Here is a 26,360-nt window from a genome sequence, read left to right as displayed (position 1 = left end):
TTCTCATCAGAAAACTTACTAATCATGCCTTGTACATTCACAGTCAGATCATTTATGTAAATAACAAATAACAAAGGTCTCAGCACTGATGCCTGAGGCACACCACTAGTTACAGGCCTTCAGTCTGAGAAACAACCTTGGACCATCACCCTCTGCTTCCTACCATCGAGCCAATTTTGAACCCAATTAGCCAGCACTGCCTGAATCCTATGCGACATAACCATCATGACTGGCCTGCCATGCGAGACCTTGTCAAAGGCCTTATTAAAGTCCATACAGACAACATCCACTGCCCCACCCTCATCTATCCTCTTGGTTACCTATTTGAAAAACTCTAAAAAATTTGTCAGTCATGACAAATCCATGCTGACTATCCCTAATCAGACCTTGACTATCCTAACATTGGTTGACCCTGTCCCTCAATATCCTCTGCAACAACTTACCTAACACTACTTGCGGAACGTTTCAGAGAACACCACTGGGACAACCGGACCAACCAACACTTCAACTCCCCCTCCCACTCCACCAAGGACATGCAGGTCCTTGGACTCTCCATCACCAGACCATAGCAACATGACGGCTGGAGGAAGAGCGCCTCATCTTCCGCCTAGGAACCCTCTAACCACAAGGGATAAACTCAGATTTCTCCAGTTTCCTCATTTCCCCTCCCCCCACCTTGTCTCAGTCCCAACCCTCGAACTCAGCACCACCTTCCTAACCTGCAATCTTCTTCCTGACCTCTCCACCCCCACCCCCACTCCGGCCTATTACCCTCACCTTGACCTCCTTCCACCTATCGCATTTCCAATGCCCCTCCCCCAAATCCCTCCTCCCTACCTTTTATCTTAGCCTGCTTGGCACACTCTCCTCATTCCTGAAGAAGAGCTCATGCCCAAAATGTCAATTCTCCTGCTCCTTGGATGCTGCCTGACCTGCTGCGCTTTTCCAGCAACACATTTTCAGCTCGTACCTAACACTGATGTCAGGCTCACTGACATGTAGTTCCCTGGCTTCTCTTCACTACCTTTCTTGAAAAATGAAACATTAGCCATCCTCCAGTCCACGCCAATCATAATCCCAAACTAAACCCGTCCCACCTAACTGCATTTGGCCGATACCCCTCTAAACCATTGCTACTCATGAACTTATCAAAATGTCTTTTAAATGTTGCAACTGTACCTGTGTTCATCACTTTCTCTGGAAGTTCATGCCACACAAGAACCATTCTCTGTCTAAAAAAAAATTGGCCTTCATGTCCTTTTTAAATGTTTCACCTCTCACCTTAAAACTATCTCTCCTTGTTTTGAACTCCCCCATAAGGGAAAGACCCCAGTCATTCACCATATCTATGCCCCTCATGATTTATAAATCTCAATATGGTCAGTCCTCAATCCCTACACACCAGTGAAAAATATCTCAGCCTTTCCAGTCTATTTTTATATTTCAGACCTTCCATTCCCAACAGCATCCTGGTAAATCTTTTCTGAACCCTTTCCAGTTTAATAATATCCTTCCTGTAACAGGAAAACCAGAGCTGCACACAGTACTCCAGAGGAGGGCTCACCAACATCCTGTATAACCTCCATATGATATCCCAACACCTGTACTCAAAATTCTGAGCAATGAAGCCAAGTGTGCTAAACATCTTCTTAACCACCTGTCTACCTGTGATGCAAATTTCAAAGAACAATGTATTCGTCGGTCTCTGTGTTCTAATACACAATCCAGAGCCCTACCATTAATTGTATGATCTATCCTTTTTGTATTACCAAACCATACCAAGGCAGCATAGTGGCTCAGTGGATAGCACTGTTGCCTCACAGTACCAGGGACCTGGGTTTGATTCCAGCCTTGGGTGACTGTCTATGTGGAGCTTGCACATTCTCCCCATGTCTGCGTGGTTTTCCTCTCGGTGTTCCAGTTCCCTCCCACAATCCAAAGATATGCAGGTTAGGTGAGTTGGCCATGCTAAATTTCCCATAATATTCAGGGATGTGTAGACAGGTGTATTAATCAGGGTAAATGTAGAGTAATGGGGAATGGGTGCAGGTGGGATACTCTTTGTTGGGCCGTAGGGCCTGTTTCCACACTGTCAGGGTTCAATGATTCAAAATGCAATACCTCACATTTATCCAGTTTAAACTCCACCTGCCACTCTTCAGCCCATCAATCCAATTGATCAAGATCTCTTTGTGATCTTAGATAAGCTTTTTCACTGTCCACTGTACTGCCAATTTTGATGTCATCTGCAGTATTACTAACCATATCTCCTATATTCTCATCTAATTCATTCATATAAATGACAAACAAGAGATGACCCAGTTCCAATCTCTACGGAATACCGGTAGTCACAGGCCTCCAGTCCAAAAAAACAACCCTGCACTACCAGAAAGCCAATTTTGCATCTAATTGACAAGCTCACTCTGACTTCCATGCGATCTGACTTTACTAATTGGTCTATCATGCGGAAACTTGTCAAAGACTTTAGCAAAGTCCAAGTAAACAACATCCACTGCTCTGCCCGCATCAATCTTTTTGGTTACATCATTAAAAATCTCACTCAAGTTTGTGAGAAATGATTTTCCTCACACAAAACCATGCTGACTAATCCTTGACTTTCCAAATGCATGTAATATCCTATCTTTCAGAGTCACCTCCAACAACTCACCCACCATCGATGTCAGACTCACAGGTCTATAGTTTCCAGGCTTCTCCTTACAGCCACTTTTCGCCTCTGGTACTTTACCCGTGTTTATTGATGACGCAAATACTTCTGCTACAGACTCTGCAATTTCCTCCCTAACTAAAACGTGGAGCAAATGAGTTACAGGGCATCCTGATGGAAGTGGCAACCTCACCAGGCCGACTGAGCTTGGGGACCACTACCTATGTGAGGGCAAATGCATAGCCTCACTCAGGACAGATCCTGAACAGACGAACTCTAGGTCTGCCCACAGCTAAATCCAAAATAAAGCCAAGCCTTGGCTAAATGGCCAACATTTTCTTCAGGATCAGGGCCGGCAAGCCATCGTAGTTGCTGCCGGTATGTGAACTCAAGACAACAAGAATTCCATTAGACCTAATTTGAGTAAGAGAACTCATAGGTTGGTATCTAGGAGAGTACACACTCTGGAAGACCCACCTGATCTGGTTTGTTAAATTGCAACATCCAAATTAGGACCAAATCAAATGTCTGGGTAAATGGTCACCCCGTTCTAATAGAGTTTGATACTGGTGTGGCTGTATCAGTGATTGTGGAAACAGTCTTTAACAAAATTCACTCTGGACTCCAACCCTCAAGTTTGTGTAAGACCTTGGCTAGACTGAGGAACTATACCAGGAACCTTTACAGATTTGTTTTGGGGTGGCATGATGGCTCAGTGGTTAGCACTGCTTCCTCACAGTGCCAGGGATGCAGGTTTGATTCCACTCTCGGGCAACTGTCTGTGTGGAGTTTGCATATTCTCCCTGTGCATGGATTTCCTCTGAGTGCTCTGGTTTCCTCCCACAGTTCAAAGATGTGCAAGTTAGGTGGATTGGTTATGGTAAATTACCCATAATGTCCAGGGATCTGTAGGCTAGGTGGACTAGCCATGGGAAATAGAGGGTTACAAGAATGGTGTGGGTCTGTGTGGGGTGCCCTTCAGAGGGTCAATGTGGCCTTAACAGGCTGAATGATCTATTTGGATTAGTGGTGCCTGATGAAGGGCTTTTGCCCGAAACGTTGATTTCGCTGCTCGTTGGATGCTGCCTGAACTGCTGTGCTCTTCCAGCACCACTAATCCAGTATTTGATTTTCAGCATCTGCAGTCATTGTTTTTACCTGAATGATCTATTTGCACACTATAGGGATTCTCTGATTAAAAGGTACAACCTGGTTCTGGTCTTGTATAAGGAGCATCTGATTCAGTTACCACTGACTGTAGTAAAAGATTCAGGCTCAAGTTTGATGGGGTGAAACTGGTTGAGAAAGATTTACCTTGATTGACTCATGTTGAAATTTCTCGATTTCGGTGAGTTTGGTAAAATAGGAAGCTGAATATGAATTGAGGTAAGTTGTGCCATTATTAAGATTTTAGGCAAGTCATAATTCTCTTAATTGTCATCTCGCCAACATGCAGTGAGAAGCTTGCCTTGTCACTCAGCAGATGCATAAAAGATGCAGTGCATTGCTCAAAGTGTTAAGGTAGACCTCACTGGGCTTCCAGTATAGCCCACTTCACCCAGACCCCTGTAAGATTCTTCCTTTTTAACATGGTTCAATGTAATTTTTGATGTGTACTGCACCAGACTACATCCTGTTGGGGATTGGACCATTCCCACCAATTGGAGCAAGCTCCTCAGTATGAGGGAAGATTGTAATTGTGTTGTTATTGTGCTTGGAATCAGTCACTTAGATTATTCAGTGGATAACTTTGTGGATAGAATTAATGCTCTCTGCAAGGTATCTGCATGCTCCATTCCTGCCTCTGTCCCAGTTAAGTCAGGGGTGCCAAGGCTCATGGATAATTATCACTGCAGGACCCTGTTTATCTGCAGCTCACCCTACACCCACCCCTTGTTCTGAAGAAGGGTTACACCTGAAACGTCGACTTCTCCACCTCCTAATTGCTGCCTGTCTTTCTGTGTTCTTTCAGCCTCCTGCCTGCCTACTTTGGATTCCAACATCTGCAGTTTTTTTTTGTCACAAACTGACACTCACAGCCTAGTAAAGCCACCCACTCATGTTTGCCTTATGGATTCCAGGAGCTGGGATGGGGGTTCCCTAATTCAAAGACACTCAATACCTGATTATGGATTTGTCATCAGGACGGGTGGAGGATGCTCAGAGCCATGTCCCTCAGCTTGGTATCAATTCTCCCCATCCTGACTCCATGCACAACCCCTACTCTACCCTCATTCTCCTGGTGCCAGGGTTCCCTAGGCTTCTCCCCTGTGATTCTGACCTGCTGTGCTTTTCCAGCACCATGCTAATCTCTTCTCCCCTGTGATTGGCTAGCAGCAACCACCACTCTCCCGTGATGAGCTGGCAGTAATTATCACTTCCCTTGTGATTGGCTGGTAGCAACCAATGCTCCCACAGTAATTGGTTGGTATTTATCAGAGTGGGATCTCCAACCTCAGGGACTCAGATTCCTTACAATCTCAAGGACTTTCAATGTGAGACCTTCCTCAAAGGTAACAGGGCTATCTCCAAATGATGTGTACCCCTATAAAATACTCTTGAATGTGTTAAAGCAGAGCTGTAATGCCACCTCCAAACCAAGGAGAGGCAAAATTGGTCCAGTCCATTCCTAATTGAGGTACTGCCCATGTGATCCATTTTTATTAATCAATTAAATAATTCATAACTTAATTTTGAAACGTTGAGATTGCTGTCAATGACCTTCCCTCTATCATACAACTACAAGACCATAAGAAATAGGAACAGAGTAGACCATTCAGCCCCTCAATCTGCTCCATCAATGCGACTATGACTGATCCAACATTTCTCACATCCACTTTCCTGTTTTTCCCCATAACCCTTGATTTCCCTATTATCAAGAATTTATCTCGGCTTTAAGTATGCACATGGTCTCTGTCCCTACAGCCCTCTGTGGCGAGGAGTTCCAAAGACTCACAACCCTCAGAGGAAATTCCTCCTCATCTCAGTCTTAAATTTGCACCCTTTTATTCTGAGTCTACGCCTCTGCTCCTAGACACTCTCATAGACAAAACTTTCACTCAGCCTTTACCCGATCAAGCCCCTTAATGAGATCATCCCTCATTCTTCTTAACTCCAATAATTAGAGTCCCAAACCCATTTCCAGTGAGATGGCGGTGGAGAATGCCTTCTGAGCCTGAAGCTCATCTGCTCCATCCACTTTCCTTTTTGTTGCTTTTATGTTTTTTTTCTATCTTCTCATTTTTTTCTCTCTCCTTTATTTTACTTCCCTTTTTGGTGAAGAGCTCGGTTACAGCATCGGCCTCAGCTTTGGAGGCGAGTTTGAGTTCCTGGCAGCTTCCGCATCTTCGAGGTAGTCTCAGCACTGACTCGAGGCTGATGCTGCAGAAGTGAGTTTGCGTTCGTGGCGGGGTCTGCTTCATGGAGGCTGTAGTGGAGGTGGGTTTGAGCCCAGTACGAGACCTGTTAGCATTAGAGCTGCTACATCGGTGAGGTGGCCTGAAGCAGACTCATGGCAGCTGCACAGTCAGAGTTGAGTTTGGGCCAGTTCGGTACCCAGTAGCATTTGTAGTGTTTGCATTGGCTAAGTCATAATGCTGAAGGCGTTGGTGGAGGCAGGATGGAGCCAAAGAGTGGCAACATTCATTTCAGCGGTGGTGCAGTGAGGGGGATTTGTGCCTGGCCAATAGACCCATGGGCCATGATGGAGTACTCAACAAGAAAGACTGTAAAGTTGGACCCTTCCTTTATTTTGTCATTTCTCTGCCTTCATATTCTATGTTTTAGCTTATTTTTCTGTGTTTTAAGATAGTTCCAGTGAGTGGTGAATCTATACAACACTTTTCACTGTATTCTGTAACAAGCTACATGTGACAACAAATAAATCAAATACTTAACTTTTGCTGAAAAGACTGGAATACCCTGGATCTAGGCTTGGGTGATGTTAAATCCATTCAGGCAGAGGTAAAAAATCAGCAAGGGCGAAACTTCTTTACTTAGAATTGTTACGATTTGGAATGTGCTGCCTGGGAGAGTGGTGGAAGAGGTTTCCATAGGAGGTTTCAAAAGAGTTGGATATATATTTCAAAGTGATGAAGTTAGAGGGCCATAGAGATAGGACTGGAAAGTGAGACTAGCTGAGTAGCTCTTTTGGATCTGGTAAAGACACAATGGGTTGAATGGCCACCTTCTGTACTATAGAATTCTATTAATCCTCCCCTTAACTTCCTTGGTTTGCCATGGTTGGCTTATTCCTCACTTAGAATCTTTCCTCTCACTGGGACATATTTTTAGGCAAAAGTGAGGACTGCTGATGCTGAAGAGTAGAGTTGAGAGTGTGGCGCTGGAAAAGCACAGCAGGTCAAGCAGCATTCGAGGAGCAGGAGAATCGACATTTCGGGCAAAAGCCCTTCATGAAGGATGCTGCCTGACATGCTGTGCTTTTCCAGCACCACACTCTCAACTGGGATGTATTTTTGCTGACCTCCTTACATATCTGACATTGCTGTTTACTATCGGGGGTCTGGTTGGATCAACTGGCACGATGGTTGGTTTGCGAAGCAGTGTGATGGGTTCAATCTACTGGCTGAGGTTACCATGAAGAATTCACCTTCTCAACATTTCCCCTCGCCTGAGGTGTGGTGGCCATCAGGTTAAATCACCATCAGTCGCTTCTCTAATGAAATCTGCGCCCACACCTCCTCCCTCAAGGCCCCAAAGGAGACTTCCACATCCATCAAAGTTTCACCTGCATATTCACCAATGTCATTTATTGTATCCGTTTCTCCTCTACACTGGGGAGACTGGATGCCTCCTCACAGAGCACTTCAGGAAAATCTCCGGGACACCTACACTAATCAACCCCACCGCCCCGTGGCCCAACATTTCAACTCCCCCTCCCACTCTGCTGAGGACATGCAGGTCCTGAGCCTCCTCCACCATTGCTCCCTCACCTCCCGACGCCTGGAGGAAGAACGCCTCATCTTCCGCCTCGGAAACTTCAACTCCAGGGCACCAATGTGGACTTCACCAGTTTCCTCATTTCCCCTCCCCCAACCTTACCCCAGTTCCAACCTTCCAGCTCAGCATTATCCTCATGACCTGTGCTACCTGCCAATCTCCCTTCCCACCTATCCACTCACCCTCCCCTCTGACGTATCACCTCCATCCCCACCCCCATTCACCTATTGTACTCTTTGCTACCTTCTCCTCCATCATATTCATTTATCTCTATTAGCACCAACACTTCAACTTGTTCTGAAAGCTTTGTGCATGAAGATACACAGCCTTTAAGTTTGTTTCTTTTTTATTGAATTTCCCTAAACTTCTTTGGTTCTTTAGTACAAAATTACACTCGCATATTCTGTCCTTTCCTTTTATTTTCTGGTAACAATCAGTTCCATTACTAATCTGCAATCCTACCTTCTCCTTTATCTTTGTTATAATTTTCCATGCTACTGAAACCACACCCCTCTCCCCCAAAACTAGTTGAATTAAAGTCATACCTATATCCCTAGTTATGCAATTTGTCAAAACTGTGGTCCAAGCATGATTCAGGTGGACTCCATCCCATAGACATTCCTTCCTTCCCCAGTACTGGTGCCAATGACCCATGAAGTCAAACCTGTTCCTCCCCAATCTCTGAACCACACATTTACCTCTTTACTCTTGTTGACCCTGTACCAATTAACTTATTGCTCAGGTAGCAATCTGGAGAGTATTACATTTCTAGTTCTGCTTTATAATTTGACCCCTAATTGTTCTTATTCCCTCAGTGGAACATTTCTCCTTATTCTACCTATATCGTTGGTACCTACATGGACAACGGCAACTGGATCTTTCCATTCCCACTCTAAGTTCCTCTGCTGCCCTGATGAGATTTTCTGAACCTGGATACTGGCAGGCTACACAGCCTTTGGAACTCTCAACCCTGGCTACACAGAACAGTGCCTATTTCCCCCAACAGACCTTGCTCTCACCTACACAGAGAGCAAGGAAAGGACAGAATATGCGAGTGTAATTTTGTACTAAAGAACCAAAGAAGTTTAGGGAAATTCAATAAAAAAGAAACAAACTTAAAGGCTGTGTATCTTCATACACAAAGCTTTCAGAACAAGTTGAAGTGTTGGTGCTAATAGAGATAAATGAAAAGCTTGTTCAACAAGCTCAAGGGTTGAAACTCCTTTAGCACTCTATCCTGGATCTCTCTACCTGTCGCTCTGGTATTCACACCCTCCTATCCCTGACCACTAATTTGATTTGATTTATTACTGTCATGTGTACCGAGATACAGCGAAAAGTCTTATCTGCTTTACAGGCAGATTGTACTATACAAGTATGTCAGGGTACAAAACAGAATGCAGGATATAGTGTTACAGGTGTTTAGAAAGTGCAGAGAGAGATCAACGCTAACATTTAAGAAATCTATTCAAAAGTCTGATAACACTGGGGAAGAAGCTTTTCTTGAATCTATTCATATGTGTATTCAAACTTTTATATCTCTTGTCCAATGGAAGAGAGGGGAAGAAAGTATAACTGGGCTGGGAGGGGTCTTTGATTATGTGGTTGCTTTCCCTATGCAGCATGAAGTATAGATGGAGTAAATGGATGGAAGGCTGGTTTGCATGATGGAGTGTACTGTGTTCACAATTCTCTGCAGTTTCTTGCCATCTTAGGAAAAGCAGTTGCCGTACCGCATTGTGACGCATCCAGGTAGAATGCTTTTGGTGGTGCATCTATAAAAAAATTGTAAGCATCTTTATTGACATGCCAAATTTCCTTAACCTTCTGAGGAGGTAGTAGTATTGTTGTGCTTTCTTGACTGTGGTGTCAAAGTGGGTGGACCAGAACTGATTGTTGGTGCTCATCACTTCCAAGAACTTGATGTTGTTGCCAACTCCACCTCAGCACCATTGACGTGTGCCCTCCACTCTGCTTCCTGAAGTCAATGACCACCAACAATGATGTTGGTGGAGAGATTCTTCTCTTTATACGATGCCGCTAAGTACTCAATCTCCTTCCTGTATTCTGTCTCATTGTCATTTGAGATCTGACCTACAACAATGTAATCAGCAAATTTGTAAATGCAGTTGGTGCAGCATTTGGCCACACAGTCGCATAAGGGGTAAGAATGGGGGCTGGGTACACAGCCTTGTGGGATACCAGAGTTGAGAGTTATCCTGGAGGTGTTGCCACCCATCTTCACTGACTGGGGTCTTTAGTCAGGAAGTCAAGAATCCAGTTGCAGAGTGGGAAACAGAGATCTAGGTCACAGATGTGGGGGTGAGTTTGTTTGGAATTATAGGGTTAAAGGCAGAAGGTTAGTTAGTAGGAGCCCGATGTAGGTATCCTTGTGGTCTAGATGTTCAAGTGATGAGTGTAGGGCCTCTGCCATGGACCTTGTGCTGGTAGGCAAATTACAAGGGATCAAGGCAATCTGGGAGGCTGTAGTTGATGTGAGCCATGACCAACTTCTCCAAGTACATCATAATTATGAGATGTCAGAGCTGCCAGGCAGTAGTCCTTAAGGCACTTTGCATGGTTATTCTTTGACACCAGGATGACGCTGTTGTTCTTGAAGCAAATGGGGACTTCAGATTATAGTAAGGAGAGGATAAAGATGTCTGCAAATACTCCCACAAACACGTCCATGCAAAATCTGCATGCACAGCTGGGGATTCCAATCAGCCAGTCACTTTCCGTTGGTTCACCCTTAAGGTGACTGTTCTAACATTTGCAGCAATGACTGAGAGCACAGGAGCATTCGAGGATGTTGGGACAGGTGACATTGTTTCACTGGCCTTCTTTTCAAAGCAAGCATAAAATGCATTGAGCTCATCAGGTAAAGATGTACTGTTGCCTGTGATTTTGTTCAACTTCACTTTATAGTTTGTTATGCCACAAATTTACCACAAAAGATAGGTTTCCATGTGGTTAGACTGGTTTTGAAGCTTAGTTTGGTATTGCCTCTTGGCCTGATGGCTTTGCAAAAGTCAGTCTTGGGTTTCTTGTATAGGTTAGGGTCGCCCAACTTGAACACCTTAGATCTGGACTTCAGTAGAGAGTGGATCTCCTGGTTCATCTGTTGTTTCTTTACAAGAAGTCTGTAAAGTTAGTGGCATACTTGTTTAGGCTGGTTGCTGAGTTCTTGAATATGGACCAGTCTACCAGCTATAAACAGTCTCGTAGAAGACCTTCTGTTTACTCAGACTGACACTGCACTACTTTCTGCACTGGGACCTCATGTTTCAATTTCTGGTTGTGAAATGGGAGCCACTGACCAAATTTGAGGTACTTAATCTAAGGGCTGAGACGGCCTCCTGGAGCAGTGTCTAGGGTAACTCTCCCCCTCCCTGATGTGTCAGTGTTTGAAATTCAGAATCCACCTCATCAATTCTGAGCTGGAGTTCCTCAAATAACCAACACTTGGTAGAGATGTGGTCATGATGAACCATAATGGAGTTCACTGGCTCCTGCATCATTTAGTTACAAGACATCACTTGGCTCTGCATTGATTTCCTTAGATCTAAATATGTTTTTAAATAGAATTCATACTGGTCTTTTTGTTTATAATGTTATAGAGTTGAAGGTGTATACTGTATCCTTAAGAAAGAGTGAAAACAGGGACCTGTCATGTGACTGACTGCAGGCACAAAGTGTATTGGACAATTTGAAGTTGTAATATTTTGCTGTAACCTAACTATTAAATTTGAACAGCAGTTCGAATTGAGCCAATCTGTTTAAATTATGCCCCAAGATACTAAAACCCAATCGATGTTGAATTTTACTGTTTTGACAACATCGAACCAATGAGACAATCCAATGCTTTGAGGTATAAGAAGTTAACCAGAGGAAGAGCACCATTTGCCAGTTAAATGACTGCCTACAACTCTTCTCTCTGAAAGGTACCTTTTTCATATGAGCCATCTTTGCAGCAGAAGACTGAAGACGACCCAGGGAGCTCTATACACAGAGGAAGATTGACACCGGAAATGACTACTGGTTTTGAAAAAATGATTTGCTGTAAAATTTATAGGGGATTAATCGGATCAGTATATTGTTATAGAGTGGGAGGTTGATAACTTTTTTTAAGAGAAAGAAGGCTTACAGTTGCAGATAGTTGTTGTTTAATGTTCGCTTTTGGAGTTAAAGAATAAAGTTGTTATTTTTTCTTTAAATAATGGAATTTGGGTAGTTCTCTGTCACTCATACTTTAATAGATTATGAGGCAAGTGTGTGTTTAGTTTAATTAGCAGAAGGGCTGCAACCCCATGTTGTAACCGTTATCTGTAAATATCTATCCTATTTACCTTCAATCTGAGAATTATCAATAATAAATCGTAAAATTAGTAGCTATTACTGACCAATGAACTTACAGTGATGCCATTCTTTATTTTGTGTTTGAACCCCAACCCTGGACTTCCATGTATCCTGTTAAAAAGACCTTACAATCTAGGAACCAAAAAAGCAAGCAAAAAGCACATCTTCCCCCCACCTCCCCCCCCCCCCCCCCCCCCCGCAGTGAATTCCCTCACTGCTCCAAAATCCCCAAATTCATATACTTTGGCAGTGTCTCACTTCAGCTATGATCTCTCCTTCCTACAAAGCTTAACTGAAGGTCAGAGTGAGGATGTTTTCTGATGATTGTACAATGTTCAGCATATAAGACTCTGGTGCGGCCGCATCTGGAATATTGTGTGCAGTTTTGGTCGCCATACTATAGGAAGGATGTGGAGGCACTGGAACGGGTGCAGAGGAAGTTTACCAGGATGTTGCCTGGTATGGTAGGAAGATCCTATGAGGAAAGGCTGAGGCACTTGGGGTTGTTTTCATTGGAGAAAAGAAGGTTTAGGGGTGACTTGATAGAGGTGTACAAGATGATTAGGGGGTTAGATAGGGTTGACAGTGAGAACCTTTTTCCACGTATGGAGTCAGCTATTACAAGGGGGCATAGCTTTAAATTAAGGGGGGGTAGATATAGGACTGATGTTAGAGGTAGGTTCTTCACTCAGCGAGTCGTAAGTTCATGGAATGCCCTGCCAGTTGCAGTGGTGGACTCTCCCTCTTTATGGGTATTTAAGCGGGCATTGGATAGGTATATGGAGGATAGTGGGTTAGTGTAGGTTAGGTGGGCTTTGATCGGCGCAACATCGAGGACCGAAGGGCCTGTACTGCGCTGTATTCTTCTATGTTCTATGTTCTATTTGTCACTCCTCAGGTACTGAAGAAGTCTATGTCTAAATGCAGCAAGACCTGCACAAATGCAGGCTTGGGCTGACAAGTGGCAGCAAACATTCGTACCACACCAGTTCCAGGCAATAACCATCTCTCATAAGAATCAATCTAACAATTATCCTTTGACATTCAAAGGTGTCACCATGTTACCAACACTGAATCCCCCACTATCAACATCTGGTGTTTATCATTGACCAGAATCTTAAATGAACTGGATCAGCAATATATAAATGCTGTGGCTACAAGAACAGGTCAGAGGCAAGGAATCCTGCAGTGAATAACATACCTTCTGACTCGAAAGTACCTGTGCACCATCTACAAGGCATGTGTCAGGACTGTGATAGAATATTCCCCACTTGCCTAGAGGGGGCAGTTCCACCAACATTCAAGAAGCTTGACACCATCCAAGACAAAGCTTGATTGACACCACATCCACCACCTTTAACATTCACCCCTTCCACCACCAAGGCACAGTAGCTGCAGCGTGTACCATCTAAAAGATGCGCTGCAGAAATTTACCAAGGCTCCTGAGTCAACACATTCCAAACACATGATCAGTGGAACAACATGGGATCACTAACACCTGCAATTTCCCCTTCACGCCACTCACCTACCTGACTCGGAAAAATATCATTGTTCCTTTAGTGTTACTAGGGCAAAATCCAAGAACGCCCTCCCTAAGGGCCTTGTGGGTATATTTGCAACTAAGGGACTACAGCAGAGGCACCTCACCACCTTTTCAATGGCAACTGGAGATGGGCCCAACTAGTAATACTCATAGCCCAGGAATGAATAAAGGGGCACTCCCTAAACTAATCCGCTGTGAAACTGCTGTGGAACTGAGAAAAATTCTAGGCAGCTTTATCCAGCTTAGCGTACATGAGCCTGAATATAGGCTGCAATCTTCATTAAAACAGTTAGCTGATTCCTAACCATATTAGGGAATATACAAAAGACCATGAGGCCACCAGATTGTCATAAAAATCCAACTGACTTTACCAGCTTTCTTTAGAAAAGGCAATCTGCCATTCATTTCTGATCTAGCCTATATGTGACTCCAGTCTTACACCAATGTGGTTGCCTATTAGGAGGAGAAAATGAGAACGGCAGATCCTGGAGATCAGAGTCAAGAATGTGGTGCTGGAAAAGCATAGCCGGTCAGGCAGTATCTGAGGAACAAGAGAATTCATCAGGAATGAGGCTTATGGGCCAGTGTGACTGAGAGATCACATTAACCTCACACTCGCAAGCTGTGTGTGCGGGAAAACCATGGGAAATCACCCTCCTCCTGAGATTAAATAATGATTTGAAAAAACAAAATTCTTTATGTAGCCCCATGATGTGTAAGCTGGTTTTGGGACTGTCATGGTTAATAGTGTTTGTTTTGCTGCACTTGGATTGATAATGCATGTCACTTCACCTAGTTGAGTCAAATTATTGCTTACGTTGGCAAATGATCTGAATGCTAAAATGCTGTTTTATCAAACAATGCCATAACATTTAAAGGAGCTACATTGACTGAGTTAGGCTGAGTCAACACTGTGATTCTGTTTGATGCACTGAGGATAATTGGGCTGTTTACTGGATAGATTGCTCCTGTTCACTTGAACCAAGCTGGCCTCATAAACAGCTTATTTACTCCCTGGTTGCCTATTCATTACCATATTCATATTACAACATCTTTATCTCATGTCCCTGAATGGACCTATACATTCCGAGAGATCTCACTGGGTTTCACTAAGTATTTTAATATCAATAAGTTTTACTGGCCAAATAGATCAAAACACCCGAGAGCCTTGCTTAGTTCATCCTGAAACCATTTCAGTTGTCTTGTGTTAGCAAGATAGTTTCTATTTTTATGAGAAAGACTCTCTTTTTTCTTCAGGAATTGTTTTATAGTGCTCCAGTTGTAGTTCAGTGCGGCACAGAGGACATTCACCAGGATGTTACCTGCACTGGAGCATTTCAGCTATGAAGAGAGACTAGGTCAGCTGGGGCTGTTTTCCTTAGAAAAGAATTGGCTGAGAGGGGACTTGATTGAGCTGTGCAACATTCTGAGGGGCATATGCAGGGTATACAGGAAAAAAGAAATCCCCTTCATCAATAACCAGAAGGTATAGATTTAAGGGAAGGAGGAGGAGATTTAGAGAGGATTTGAGAATAATTACTTTCACCCAGTGGGTGCTGGTTATCTGGAACTCACTGCCTATTATAATGATAGAGGCAGGAAACATTGCAACATTTAAGAACTATTTAAACGAATACTTGAACACGATAGCAATACAAGGCTTTGGACTAAGTGCTGGGAAATGGATTTCAAGTAGATTAGTGTTTGATAACCAACATAGATATGATGGGCTGAAGGACCTCTTTCACCGCTGTAAACTTCAATGATGATGAATAGATGATGGAAATGCTGCCCCTGGACCAGACACAGGGATAATTCACAAGAGTGTCTTGCAGTTTTTTCTGTTCCTGCCTGGGTCAGTTTCAACACGCCCCCTTCCCACCAGACTCACTCAAGGTTGGCACCTCACTATGGGAGCTACATATGTCACAGAGGAGGCCATTCAGCTCATCCTGTCTGTGCTGGTTCTTTGAAAGAACTGTTCAATTAATCCCCAATCCCCATCCTCTTTCCACAGATGCCAGTATTACTTTTCCCTTTTCAAATATTTCCACAATTCTCTTTGGAATTTGCAACAAGTCAGCATCACTATGAAGCAGAAACAAGAATAGAAACTGCTGGGAGAACTCTGACAGCATCTGTAGAGAGAAAACAGAATTAACATTTTGGCTCCAGTGACCCTTTTTCACAACTGATTGTAGCTCGGAGAAGGTTGGTACATATGCTGAAGATGGGGTGGGGTTAGAGGTAGGAGTAAACAATAGGTGAAAATGAAGCCCAGGGAGAGAGAAAAACAGTTAGATAGACAAAGGAGTGGGTGAAGGTCAGCCTGAGGGAATCAATGGGGACCATTAGTGGCTGACAATGGGAATGGTTGTGCTAGCAAATCATGGGATGACAAGGCCTGCAATGTGGCGATTGGGGTAAGGATGTGGGAGGAGTGCAAGCTCTAAAATTATTGAACCTGATACTGAGTCACAAAAGCTGAAGGGTTCCCATGCTGAAAATGAGATACTGCTCTTCCGGTTTGTACTGAACTTTGCTGAAGTACTGCAGCAAGCCTGAGACAGATGTTAGCCGGGGATCATGGTGGTGTGTAGAAGTGGCAGGCAACAGAAAGTTCAGGCCATTTATGCGACAGATTGTAGGTGTCCTACAAAGCAGTCACCCAGTCTGTGCTTTGTCTTTCCAATGTAGAGGACATGATTTGGAGATGCCGGTGTTGGACTGGGGTGTACAAAGTTAAAAATCACACAACACCAGGTTATACTCCAACAGGTTTAATTGGAAGCACACGAGCTTTCGAAGTGCCGCTCCTTCAATGTAGAGGAGACCATGTTGTGAGCAGCAAAAACAGTAGGCTAGATTGCGTGAAATACAGGTAATTTGCTGCTTCACCTGGAAGGTATGTCTGGGGCCTTGGGTAGTGATGAGGGAGGAAGTACATGTGCAGGGGAAGTTGTCATGGGAGTATGGGCAGATGTTGAGAATGGACCAGGGTGTCCCGAAGGGAATGGTCCTGTGTAATGCTGACAAGGGAGGGGTGATGCTGACAAGGGAAGGCATGTCTAGTGATTGCATTCTGCTGGAGGTGACGGAAATGGCAGCAAATGATTCTTTGGCCCAAACTGGTCCATGTCAACCAAAATCTCTATCCATGCTAACCCCATTTCCCTGCACTTGGCCCACATCCTTCTAAACCTTTCCTATCCAAATGTATTTGTCCAAATGCCTTTTAAATGTTGTTAATGTACCTACCTCAACCACTTCTGCTGCAATTCATTCTATATGCCTACCACTCTCTGTGTAAAAAAAGGTAGCCCCTCAGTTTCCCTTTTATTCTTTTCCCTCTAACCTTAAACTCATGCCGTCTAGTCCTTGATTCCCCAACCCTGGAAAAAAGACTGAGTGCATTCACCCAACCATGCTTCTTATGATCTTATAAACTTCTATAAGATTCCGCTCCCCCACCTCAGTCTGCTATGCTGTAAAGAAAGTCCTAGCATGTCCAATCTCTCTCTTTAACTCAGACCATTCAGTCCTGGCAACATCCTTGTAAATTTCTTCTGCACTCTTTCCAGTTTAATAACATCCTTCCTACAACTAGGTGACCAAAATGAACACAATACTCCAAGTGTGGCCTCACCAATGTCCTGTATAACTGCAACATAATTTCCAAACTTCTATACTCAATGCCCTGACTGACAAAGGCCAGTGTGCCAAAAACGTCCTTCACTGCCCTGTCTACCTGTGACTACACTTTCAGAGAACCGTGCACCTGAACTCCAAGGTCTCTCTGTTCCACTGCACTCTTTAAGGCCCCACCATTCACCATGAAACTTCTACCTTCATTTGACTTTCCAAAATGCCAGACCTCACACTATATTAAACTCCATTTGCCATTTCTCGGCCCACTTCCCCAGCTGATCAAGGTCCTGCTGCAATTTCTGACAACCTTCCTCACTGTCCATGATACCGCCTATTTTAGAGTCATCTGCAAGATTACTAATCATGCTTTGTACATTTTCATCCAAATCATTGATGTCGATAACAAACAGCAATGGGCCCAACATGACCCCTGAGCCACTCCACTAGTCACAGGCCTCCAGTCTGACAAGCATCCTTCCACTATTACCCTCTGCTACCTACCATCAAGCCAATTGTGTATCTAATTTGCCAGCTGCCCCTAGGTTCCATGTGATCTAACCTTACAGAACAGCCTACCATGTGGAACCTTTGCAAAGGCCTTACTGAAATCCATGTAGACTACATCTACCACTCTGCCCTCATCAATTTTCCTGATCACTTCATCAAAGAACTTGAACAAATTTGTAAGGCATGATCTCCCATGCCCAAAGCCATGCTGACTACTCCTAATCAAACCCTGTCTTTCCAAATGCATGTATATCTTATCCCTCAGAATCTTCTCAAGTAATTTACCCACCACAGATGTTAAGCTCACTGGTGTGATGATGCTGCTCCTTTAACAAGGTTAGGTTGTCCTTAGTTTTTTCCTCAGGAAAAGACACAGACTCTGAAATGTCTGGGGTTGATTTACTTGAGAATACTGTCAAGTTTTTTTGAAAAGACACCTGTACAATGAAAGGGGAGTGGCTAGTTCTCCCAGCTCAGGTTAACTCTGGTTTGGTTAGGTTTGGTTTTTAGCACTCTGGTTGTTCATTGAAAACAATCAGTTCAGTGTGAGGCTGTTGATCTAAGAAACAGCTGCATGGAAAAAGGTGTTCCACACTGAGTTCCCCTGCCATCTCTCTCTCTCTCTCTCTCTCTTTCTCTCTCCTGTAAGACCTGTGTTTGATTTTACCGTTTTTTTGCCAAGGGGTGTTTATGGCTGTTGTTGCAAGTATTTGAAACAGCATCATTAAGTTTGGATAATCTGTTAGGTTTTCGGATAGGTTAGGTTATTCTATATTCTGTTTTCTTTTGTTTCTGTTTCACTCAGTAATATTGCAAATAAATTCTGTTTTAGAAACACAACAGTACAGCACAGTACAGGCCTTTTGGCCCAGGATGTTTTGCCAGCGTTCTATCCTACTGTAAGATCAGTTTGTTTAAAACAAAGTGGTTGGGCCAGCTGCCACACTCCTGGAATATCCACTCAACACCTGCTTAAAACAACGAGCAAAGTTAGGGTCTAGGGTACTTCTTGAAATGTTTGGAGGGAAGTCTAACCTGATCCATAACACTGGCCTATTGTTCCTAGGCTTTTCTCTGCAGCCCTTTTTGAATAAGGGCATAACATTCACTACCTTCCTGCTGTGGATGAGGCCACAGACTCCAGCAAAGATGAGCAAACTGTCTACAGCACTGTGTCACAGAGCACCATTCAAGTGGCAGAAGAAAAGAGAAATCTGACAGTAACACGGAACAGCATAGTTAGAGAAATAAATATTGTTTTCTGCAGCAAAGACAGAGTGCCAAAGGTCGTATGGTATCTCTTCTAGGCTGGAGGGGAGCTTGGAGTGGGAGGGGAAGGATTCAGCCATTGTAGTCTGCATAGGCAACAATGACATAGGTAGGACCAGGAAAGTGGTTTTGCTGGGGGATTATAATCATCTAGGGGCCAAAATTAAAAAGGTAGAACCACAAAGGTAATAATTACTATTTTACTACCTGAGCCAGGTGCAAAAAAGTGTAAGATTAATAACATTAGAGGTAAGTGTGGGACTTAAAAATTGTTTTTGGAGAAATGGGTTCAATTCATGGGGCACTGGCACCAGTACTGGGGAAAAAGGAGCATTCTGTCATTACATAGGAGGTGACAGCCTAGTGGTATGATCACTGGACTGTTAATTCAGAGACCCAGATAATGTTCTGAGGACCTGGATTTGAATCCTGGGTTTGGGTTGTTAAATTATGTATTGTACCCTTTGGGGATGTAAATGGGGAATTAATAATTGGGAGCAGGGAAACAACAAATAATTTAACCAATAGTTTGCATCTGTCTTCGTTGTAGAGGACACTATAAACATCACAAAGCTATCAGAAAAGCAAATGGATAATGGCCGGAAAAGTTATGTCACAGTCTCTATCAAGGGGGACTAAGTGTTTGACAAAATAATGAGACTTAAGGTAGACAAGATGCCAGGACCTGATGGCCTATATTTAAGAAGTCACTGCAGAGATACTAGAGGCATTGGTTGAAATATTCTAGAACCTGCTGGATTTCAGGAAGGCTCCAACAGACTATGCTAGCTAACGTGACATCCTATTTAAGAAGGAAGGGAGATAAAAAGAAAGTAAATTCACATCAGTTAGCCGAACATTTGTAATTGAAGAAAAAGAGTCCATGTCTAAGGAATAAATAGCAGGACAACTAGAAAAGCCTAATGCAATCAAACAAAGTCAAGTTTTTATAAAAGGAAATTCATGTTTGGCAAATTTGCTAGGGTTCTTTGAGCCTATAACGAGCAGAGTTGATAAAGGGAAACTAGTAGATGTACTATATTTGGATTTACAGAAGGTATATGATAAGGTGCCACATAAAAAGTTATTGCAGATGTTAGGAGCTCACTGTATTGGGTGTAATGTAATAGCATGGACTGAGAATTGGTTAACACACAGAAGACTGTTAGTGTTTGGTCTATTAGTCAGAATTGGTTGGTCTTTGAATGATTGCTTCTATATAATAATAGGTGGGAGGACATAAAGAATCTCCTACGGCAGAGAGATAAGTTGTAAGTGTGTAAAATCTCAGCAAATGTAGTCAAATGTAGGGAAGTGTGAGGTCATACACTTTGGTAGGAAGACTCAAATAGCAGACCACTATTTAAATGAAGACACTCCAAAGAAACGCAGCTTCTCGCTGTCCTTCACATTCCTCAGTCAATTTGACAGTGCATAAGATGGACTACTTATTGGACCTTGTTCTCTAGATGCACCTCATTGTTTGACACATTTTTTTTAAAATTAGCATCTTCTTCAACCAATGTCATATCACTTGAGTCTGCCTTGGATCTACAGACTTTCTAACTAAATCAATGGGCGGAGCTTAGTGCTAGTATTGTGGGTTTAGTCCACTGGTTTGAGAACCGATGAGAAATACATGTTTCTCTCCTGGGGTTACCTGTTGAAATTTAAATTCAGATCTATTGACAGTGTCAGCCTTGCAGGGGACTGATGCCTGGGTCGTACAGAAATCCCATCCCCAAGATTGGCTGACCTAGCAAATGCCAGCTGTTCTACAATGTGTTGTACAATGCCAGCATTGTGCCACCAGGAACCATTATTGTGCTCCAAATTCACACAGGCCTTCACCACCCACTATGGCTGGATCCTTGTAGGTAGTGAGGGTGGGCTGGGGTGTTGAGGGAGGGGTCTGTGTGTGGGCTGCAGAGATGTGAGGCAGGTTGGGAGCATTTTAAAGGCAAGGATGGGGACAGGAAGCATCTTTCGGGGTGCAGTGCCACCCTTCCTGATGCTGAGACTGTCAGAATCACAGAATATTAAAACCGGCATAAAGGGGAAACCATCTTGCCTGCACCGATACATTAAACAAGCATCATTACTTAATATCAATCTCACGCTTTGTTCCCATACCCTTGAATACTAACTTTATCCAGAGACACCCTCTTGAATGTCTCAAACAGGCAGTGAGTGCATTTGAAGAACGAGCCTCTGGCCCGTGGAGCCATTGGCAAATTGAGCAAATGTGGGTTTTCTGGAAACAGGGAAGAGAGACCCATATCAGCGTGGGAGAACAGTCCCTAAACTCCAGTAATCTCAACAATAGTGTGCTCTGAGTGCCTCCATTAATCCACAAATTAGCTTGTGGTCATGTTCCCTGTATCTGTCCATTCCCACCTGACAAAATAGCAGACGGTTTTCCAGTTGGTGGGAATGATCCGCCCAATCTCCCTGACCCAGCGTAACCAGCTACATGGAACCACTCCAAGGTCCATCATTCCAAGTGATTATCTGTCAGTCCTGACAATATGAAGCTTGGAGGTGGGGGTGTAGGGGAGCATTTTCAGGTGCACTGATAGGGTCCCTACTTGTGTGCTAAAGAAGTGTGTCTTGACAGAGTGATTTAAAACCAATGAAAGCTTAACACTTTGTCTTAGATCCTCTTCTCAGTGCAGTCTCAGCCTACAACACTCTTTCTAATACATCAGCCTTGCACTGAGTGCTCAATGTCCATCTGATTACTATTAATAAAAATATACCTCTCCATTACATGTAACATTCTGCCTATAATTTCTACCTTGTTAAATGAGAAAAAATAACAACAGACATTACTTGCTTGGCTAAGCTTACATTACCCTGTTCAATTACATAAACATCCCATTGTGAAATATGTTCTGTGTTTAACAATGAGTGGAGCTGCTTACACAGCTCTCCCCATTCCCGTACCTTTAGCTCAGGCATGTTTGTTATGAGTTGAATTGGAATTTTGACGTCTGGCTCGTTCGTATAGTCCATTGGCACTATGTGTGGGGCCATCTCGTGGTATCTACCATGCAACCTGCAGAGAAACCAAAGGCAAGCTTAGAGAACCTTGACCATGTCTGTGTTCATTTGCAATTTGGCTCAGAGGCCTTGCCTGATTTCATTCACAGTACATCTTGTTCCGCGCTCTGTAACCACTGAAGCTGGCATTGTTCTGCAGGGTCTTTAATCTTATCTTTCTTCTATAACTGAGCCTCAGGACAGGGCAGGTGTCAACAAAGTAAATCAGAATCTTTAGGAAAGTATTTTTGCATCTCCAAGTGCTTGTACTGACTTTTATTGCATTTCCATGTTTACACTCAGCCCCTTTACCACATTGCACATGTCACTGAGATGTTTGATATATAGACATTTGTCTCACTTTCAAGTGAATTTGTTTACATCTCTGTTCATGGTTGATCAAATTTAAAGGGATACTTCTGCAGTGAGCTCTTGAAGCATCTCAGTTGGGTGTGATCTCATTGTCCAGGAACTGAGGCATCATTAGACCACCTACCAGTGTGCTGAACATGGCTCTGACAGGGTTAAACCCAATGTGCACCACTATACACAAGGACTAGAAGACAGATGTAAGGTTTGATTGCTCTCAACAATCTACAATAATACAAATTATATTCAAGTAAATTGTGGCAAGGCAATAAATAGCATTATCATTTACTAAACAAAACACTTCTAACAGTCAAGATATGAATATTGCTGAGAAAGAATACATTTAATGAAGCTTTTTCTTGCACTCATCAGGACAATTCACAAGAATTCCATTGTTAAGGGGAACAACATTTCCATATTGAATGAGAAGGGACTACTGATTGGTTGGCAAGTGGTCTCTGATTGTTCTCCATGGCAATGTCACAACCAAGAGCATGTACATCAACTCAATAAAATAGGTGACAGCCATTTTCTGATTCCTTCCTCAATGCCCTGAGCAATCAGAGTCAACCTGCCTGCCTAAACTGAAACAAAACTTGGCACTCAACTGCCAGTCATCACCTAACAGGTACATTCTCCAGGGCAATACCTCTACAAATCAGAATCCAATTACCAAACACTTAACGCACACTTCTCATTCAGAGTAAATGGTTTTCCCCCTTTATCTCAGTATATCTTGTGAAGTGTTCTGATGACAGGGTAGCTAGCCAATTGGATACAAAATTGACTTAAGGATAGGAGACAGAGGGTGGTGGTGGAGGGTTGTTTTTGTTCTGGGGGCCTATGACCAGTATTGTGCTGCAAAGATCAGAGCTGGGTCCACTGCTTTTTATCATTTACATAAATGATTTGCAATTAAATATAAGTGGTGTGATCAATAAGTTTACAGATTACACCAAAACTGATGGTGTAGTGGAAAGTGAAGAAGGTTATCTCAGAACAACGGAACCTTGATCAGATGGGTCCATGGCAGGTGGACTTTAATTTAGATAAAAGTAAGGTGTTGCATTTTGAGAAGCCAAATCTGGGCAGGATTTATACAGTTAATGGTAGGGCCCTGGGAGTGTTGCCAAACAAAGAAACCTAGGGGTGCAGGTGCATAGTTCCTTAAAAGTGGAGTCGCTGATTGACAGGATAGTGAAGGCGGCATTTGGTACACCTGCCTTCATTGGTCAGTGCACTGAGTAAAGGATTTGGGAGGTCATATTGCAGCTGTACAGAGCATCGGTGAGGCCACTTTCAGAATACTGCATTCAATTATGGTCTCCCTCTTATAGTGAAGCTATTGTTAAACAGGAAAGGATTCTTTACTCAGAGAGTAGTAAGGGTATGGAATGCTTTGCCTGCAACGGTAGTAGATTCGCCAAATTAAAGTACATTTAAGTCGTCATTGGACAAGCATATGGACGTACATGGAATAGTGTAGGTTAGATGGGCTTCAGATTGGTATGACAGGTCGGCACAACATCGAGGGCCGAAGGGCCTGTACTGCGCTGTAATGTTCTGTGTTCTATGATTCAAAAATGATTTACAAGGATGTTGCCAGGATTGGAGGATTTGAGCTACAGGGAGAGGCTGAATAGACTGGGGTTTTTCTTTCCCTGGAGTATTGGTGGCTGAGACATGACCTTATAAAGATTTATAAAATCTTATAGGGTGAATAGCCAAGGTCTTTTTCCCAGGGCAGGGGAATCCCAGGGCAGAGGGCATAGGTTTAAAATGAGAGGAGGAAGATTTAAAAAAGACCTTAGAGGGTAACATTTTCATGCAGAGGGTGGTACATATAAGGGACTAGCTGCCAGAGGAAGCACAAATTGCAACATTTAAAAGTCATCTGGATGGGTGCACAAATAGGAAGGGTACATTAATCAGTTTAGGATATCTGGTTGGCATGGAACGAGTTGGACCGAAGGGTCTATTTCCATGATGTATATCTCTATGATAGGAAGACAAAAAAACTTCAACAAATTATTTTCAGCATTATACATAACACTTCTAGTTAGACCAGAAAAGTGGATATTCTCATCTACCACTCAATTAGTTCAGACTTGAAGGAACACACACACACAATGATGTGGCACTGTTGGCTGAGTTAACGACTGAAGAGGAGGAGGATTCAAGCGGCATGAGAATAAGGAGTAAAGCTGAACAACTACTTAGATCTAATTACTCACATGCACTCAAGGACTTTGACAGGTTGAAATGAAGACAAACACTGCTTTAAAAGAAACAACAGCTCACAGGAAACAATTAAACTGACTTCAAGCAAGAATAAATAAGGGCTTAAAAATGTGTTGCTGGAAAAGCGCAGTAGGTCTTCCAGCAACACATTTTTAAGCTCTGATCCCCAGCATCTACAGTCCTCACTTTCTCCTAGTTAAGAATAAATAAGGCCCAATGTTTTAAAATGCATAACTGAGAATGAAATATGCAGAGACCCATGGGGAATACAAGGGTAAACCTTCTTATATAGTGCGTGGTAATGACCTGGAATTCACCAGTCGAGAAGGAAGGTGGGAGCAGAGACAATGAATAATTTTAAAAGGTAATGGAAGGGGTACGTAATGGAAATAAACAGGATCCAGTTGGGGAGTGAGACTGACTGGATCATTTGACAGAGAGCCAACATAAATGCAGTAGCCTTCCTCCTTTGCTGCCAGAAATAACTTTATGACTGTATGTATTTTAAAACAGATATGAGAAGGGAAACCCCAAGATAACTTATTTGTGCCCTTCCTTTGTATAAGCAGTGATACCTCATATCCTTAATAAATATAAAGGAGGAATATTTAACTGTGCGCCCTGCACCGTGTTCCCTGGGTATATTTACCTGGTACTGGACTGATGTCATTTTATTGGTGGCTTGTTTTTCTGTCACAGTGAGGAGGTGGGTTGATTGGTTATGTCATTTGGCTTGATAACTAGAGAGTAGTAGAGAATAAAGCCATGGATTCAATCCTCCATACAGACTGTACAAAGTTAAAAATCACACAACACCAGGTTAGAGTCCAACAGGTTTAATTGGAAGGACTAGCTTTCCAAGTGCTGCTCCTTCATCAGGTGATTGTGGAGTGTAAGACACAGAATTTATAGCAACAGTTAACAGTGTGATGTAACTGAAATTATATGTTGAAATAGACCTGGATTGTTTGTTAAGTCTCTCATCTGTTAGAATGGCCATGTTGGTTTCAGTTCTTTCATATGTAAACTGCAAAACGTTTTTTTAAAAGTTACATTCTCAAGTGAACTTTAACAATTGGTGTCTGTCAGCCCAGATAATGTATTGAAGGTGTGAGCTCCCCTGTGTGATACTGTCTGTGCCACAACGGGGTATGATGCTCAACTCATCAACCGCCAGTTCCGATGTGCCATGATGAGAAACCGTAATGACCTCCTCAGGAGACAGACACGTGCTGCAACCGACAGGGTACCCTTCGTTATCCAGTACTTCCCAGGAGCTGAAAAAATACGTCATGTTCTACTCAGCCTGCAATACATTATCAATGAGGATGAGCACCTCGCCAAGACCTTCCCCACGCCTCCACTTCTTACATTTAAGCAACCACCAAACCTTAAAAAGATCATTATTCATAGCAAACTGCCTGGCTTTCTGGACAACTCCATGTAACCTTGTCAAGGTAGACGCTGCAAGATGTGTCAGAGTGTGGACATGTACACCACAATTACACGTGGGCACACCTCCCACCATGTACATGGCAGGTACTCATGCGATTCAGCCAACATAGAACATAGAACATAGAAAAATACAGCGCAGTACAGGCCCTTTGGCCCTCGATGTTGCGCCGACCGAAGCCTACCTAACCTACACTAGCCCAATAACCTCCATATGCTTATCCAATGCCCGCCTGAATGACCATAAAGAGGGAGAGTCCACCACTGATACTGGCAGGGCATTCCATGAACTCACAACCCGCTGAG

The 26,360-nt window shown here is 43.2% G+C and overlaps 1 protein-coding gene across 5 annotated transcripts in view; it reads right to left on the bottom strand.

The window, feature by feature from the left end:
• cib2 (calcium and integrin binding family member 2) overlaps positions 1-26,360 on the bottom strand; it is a 239,377-nt gene that overhangs the window by 33,715 nt on the left and 179,302 nt on the right. For all 5 annotated transcript variants that reach the window (XM_072553297.1, XM_072553294.1, XM_072553293.1 and 2 more), the window contains one exon: positions 21,897-22,008. In XM_072553297.1, coding sequence (XP_072409398.1) covers positions 21,897-21,986 — 90 coding nt within the window. In that variant the 5' untranslated portion in view covers positions 21,987-22,008. The remainder of the gene's footprint in view (positions 1-21,896; positions 22,009-26,360) is intronic.

The sequence above is a fragment of the Chiloscyllium punctatum genome, chromosome 33 (genome assembly GCF_047496795.1).
Source record: "Chiloscyllium punctatum isolate Juve2018m chromosome 33, sChiPun1.3, whole genome shotgun sequence".
Taxonomy (NCBI): Eukaryota; Metazoa; Chordata; class Chondrichthyes; order Orectolobiformes; family Hemiscylliidae; genus Chiloscyllium; species Chiloscyllium punctatum.
Note: the sequence above shows the minus strand (reverse complement) of the source record. Positions and strands in the feature narration are given on the sequence as shown.